A 3,730-nucleotide genomic window follows, 5' to 3' on the forward strand; every position below is an offset into this window, starting at 1 on the left:
TTAAGCCCAAAACACTAAGCGACTAGAGTGTATACACATCCGGTGAGGGGTTCGATCGCTTAATTCTATGATTCCATCTCTCATATTGTGTCTTCTTGTAAGTTGTTGAGAGTAATTTTTGAAAATTTCAAATCAAATCTTTGGACATTGATCACATTGTATTGATTCTTTGCCTTGGCCCTAAGACTTATTTTGGATTGATTGAGATTCTTTTGTTTGTTTTTGCCAAACTCAATAGGAATTATAGTATATATATAGATAGATAGCCTTTTAGTTGCATGCATATAAGTAGTTGCATTTAATAAATTGCTTCCCCCTTAATCCTTCTCCTTTGATTGTGATTAGCATGAGGACATGCTATTGTTTAAGTGTGAGGAAATTGATGAATCCATATTTGACGATATATTTTGCTTTGATTTAAGTGGATTTCATTACATAAACCCACATTTATTCATCCAAATAGCATACTTTTGTGTTCTATCCCTAAGTTGAGCTTACTTGTAAAAACATGATATTTTGTACTTAATTTAATCACTTTTATCCCTTTTATCCCATTCGATGCCTTGATGGTTTTGATGAGTGATTTCAGGTGTAATAGGTTGGAATGGCTTGATAAGAGTGGAAGAAAAGCATGGAATTAGGAGAAAACATGAAGAAATCAAAAGAGAAAAGCATTTCAGCCTATGCCCATGCACACCTTCTGTGCCCATGCACAAGGGTCAAAATCAACACCTGTGCCCACGCACAGAATGGAAATCAGCATGTGTGCGTGCACACAACACCCTGTATGCGCGCACAAGAAGAAAATCAGCATGTGTGTGTACGCACACGTCCCAACACGTAACTCACTTAATGGAAATCGCTAGGGGTGATTTTTGGGCCTCCAGAGCCTAGTTTTTGGACTTTCTGAAGCTGATTCTTCCTATATCAAACAAGGCCTCACTCCATGTGAAGGGGGGGGGGGGAAGAAATTAGGGTTATTTTAGTATTATGTAGGTTGTTTTCTAGAGAGAGAAGCTCCCCCTTCTCTCTCAAACTAGGGTTTCTTAGTTTAATTTCTTGTAATTTCTATGTTTAATTCTTGTTTTAATCTAGTTTCTTCTACATTTCTTTGCTTTATTGTCTTAATTTTCTTATGTTATCTTGTTAATTTCTCATTTTCCTTACTTTTTATGTTTAAGAGCACTCTTGTTATTTTAATTTATATTTAATGCAATTTATGTTTTCATGTCATTTATTGCTTTATTGAGTTGCTATCTTTACTTTTATTGCTTGGTAGATGTAGCATTTATTATTTCTTGTCATTTTACCATGCTTTCTTTTCATGCCCACCAAATGTTTGACAAAATGCTTGGTGGGATTTTTATCTAGTTTTTCACACTCTGGGTTGGGAAATTGGGTGATTGGGTGAAATTGAGTTGTGGATGTCCATTCCGCATTGTATGAGGATTGTTAATTGGTTTGGTTTCCCTTGACTCTAAATGACCCACTAGTGTTGACTAGGACTTAGGGATTGGAATCAATTATGCCCTTTTGACTTATCCTCGATGTAGGGTCGACTAATTGGGATTAATTCACACACAATTACCGTGTTTGTGGTCCACAACTAGGATAGGAATCCTTAATTACCCACTTCTTGCCAAGAGTCCTTTTTTATCGTTTAATTTCTATTTGCATTACTTTTACTTGCTTTCATTTAATTTCATGCTTGTTTCATTTTTTGCCATTTATATTTCTTGCTTCTTATGATCAAAAACCCTAAAAATCCCTCATAGCCAATAATATGACATTTCATTACAACTCCTAGGAAAGACGACCTGGGAGTTCAATACTCTCAGTTATAAAAATTGTTTTGAATTGTGACTCATCTTTAGGATTTAAACTTTGATTGTGAGAGTTTATTGTTGGTTTGGACTATACTATTAACGAAGAGATTCCTATTTTGATAAATTCTAGATCAACGATGAATTTTCACACTATCACGCGTCCTAAATGCAGTTTTCGAAATATCATCCTCCTTCACCCTTATCTTATGGTAACTGGATCTTAAGTCAATCTTAGAAACACCCCAGCTCCTTGCAGAGGGTAGTTGTTCTTTACAGTCACTTTTTAACTGTCAGTAATCCACACAAAGTCGCATTCCTCCGTCCTTCTTCTTCACCAATAAAACTGGCGCTCCCACAGAGATACACTCGGTCGGATGAACCTCTTGTTTAGAAGCTCTTCCAACTGAGCCTTTAGTTCAGCCAACTCTATCGGAGCCATTCGATACGGTGCAATTGACACTGGTCCGGCTCCCAGCACCAATTCAATCGTAAATTCGATCTCCCTGTGAGGTGGGAACTCAGGAATATCTTCCAGAAATACTTTTGGAAAGTCTCTAACTACCAAAATCTGATCTAAGTTCTGGGCATCTCCCAAAGCATTAGCAACCAATAAGATATAACATTGACACTCTTCCCCACTACAGTACCCCATTACAGAGTTCAGGTAGTAACCTTTAGCTATCACTGCTCCATTTTCTACTTCCGGAATAAACTGAATTGACCGCTCAAAGCAATGCAACAAAACTCAGTTCTTTGACAACCAATCAAACCCCAAAATCATCTCCAACCCAACTATTGGTAAACAAATTAAATCATGCACAAAATCTCTACCCTCTAGCCTGAAACCTACTTGCCTACAACCTGACCTTGTCACAACCGCCTGATGCGGAGTATGTACATGCAACTCAAATGCTAATTCTGACACTTTCAAGCCTAGTTCTTCAACTTTAGCGAACGAAATAAATGAATGCAAAGCTCCAGTATCATACCATGTAACCAAGATCTTGTCACCAATTAACCAGTTACCTCTCATCAGAGAATTCGCATTAGCAGCATCCTTGGCGTTCACCGCAAATACTCGCCCCTGGTGTTGACTCTGACCCGTATTCAGGTTCTTCCTACGAGTATAATCCCTCGCAATGTAACCAGGAAAACCACAGTTGAAGCAACCGCCTATACCAACCTTCCAAGAGTCATATGGTTGAAAACGTCCACAACGATCACAATTTAAATCCAGAGAAACCTTACTCTGAGTCCCGCTCCCTTTGCCACGCTGGTACTGATCATAAGTGTTCTTTTTGAAGCCTCCTTGACCTTGAGGTGCATGTCCTACTTTCTTGAAATTCTGACCCCTTGGATGAAAGTACTTGCAACGTCCCCGACTAGTGTTTCCTCCTTGAGTGTCCTTTGATGAGGCTACCGTCTTTGCATATTCCTCAACAACTCTCGCCTTGTTCACCAGATCAGAGAAAATACGAATCTCCAAAGGTGCCCCAGTAGTCATGATGTTATCCTTCAAGTCCCTTTGATACTTGATGCACTTCCAACTTTTGTAGGTCTCCGTGGCACCCTGACACACCCTAGAGAACCTAAAGAGCTCCTCAAATTAGTTAGTATATTTTGCCACAAACAAGGAACCTTGCTTCAGCTGCATAAGTTCCATCTTCTTTGCTTCCCTTGCAGATTGAGGAAAGCACTTTTTGTAGAAAGCCGTTTGGAATACATCGCAAGGGATATCGGCATTCTGAAGCTGTAGTAAGCGACATTCTCCTTGCCACCAATGCTGGGCCTCTCCTAAAAGCTGATACGCAGCAAACTCCACATACTGGTTGTTCGAAACATGCTGTGCTTGTAATGCACGCTCCATGGTCTGAAACCAATTATCCGCTTCTATAGGGTTGGTT

At 39.2% G+C, this 3,730-nt stretch overlaps 1 protein-coding gene across 1 annotated transcript; it reads right to left on the bottom strand.

The window, feature by feature from the left end:
• Window positions 1-2,157: 2,157 nt before the first annotated feature.
• LOC107608808 (uncharacterized) lies at window positions 2,158-3,330 on the bottom strand. Its single transcript, XM_016310545.1, has 2 exons — window positions 2,677-3,330; window positions 2,158-2,538 (listed from the first exon to the last, which is right to left on the bottom strand). The coding sequence occupies exons 1-2, from the start codon at window positions 3,328-3,330 to the stop codon at window positions 2,158-2,160; spliced, it is 1,035 nt and encodes a 344-aa protein (XP_016166031.1).
• Window positions 3,331-3,730: the final 400 nt, after the last annotated feature.

Source organism: Arachis ipaensis, chromosome B1 (genome assembly GCF_059453495.1).
Source record: "Arachis ipaensis isolate K30076 ecotype BB chromosome B1, ASM5945349v1, whole genome shotgun sequence".
NCBI lineage: Eukaryota > Viridiplantae > Streptophyta > Magnoliopsida > Fabales > Fabaceae > Arachis > Arachis ipaensis.

What these genes read in the sequence shown, in the direction of transcription:
- LOC107608808 (XM_016310545.1), bottom strand. Translation starts at nt 3,330, where the DNA reads ATGACTACTGGGGCACCTTTGGAGATTCGTATTTTCTCTGATCTGGTG. An exon ending in CAAGGTCAGGTTGTAGGCAA is followed by an intron (nt 2,539 to 2,676) that starts GTAGGTTTCAGG and finishes CGGTCAATTCAG; the next exon opens with TTTATTCCGGAAGTAGAAAA.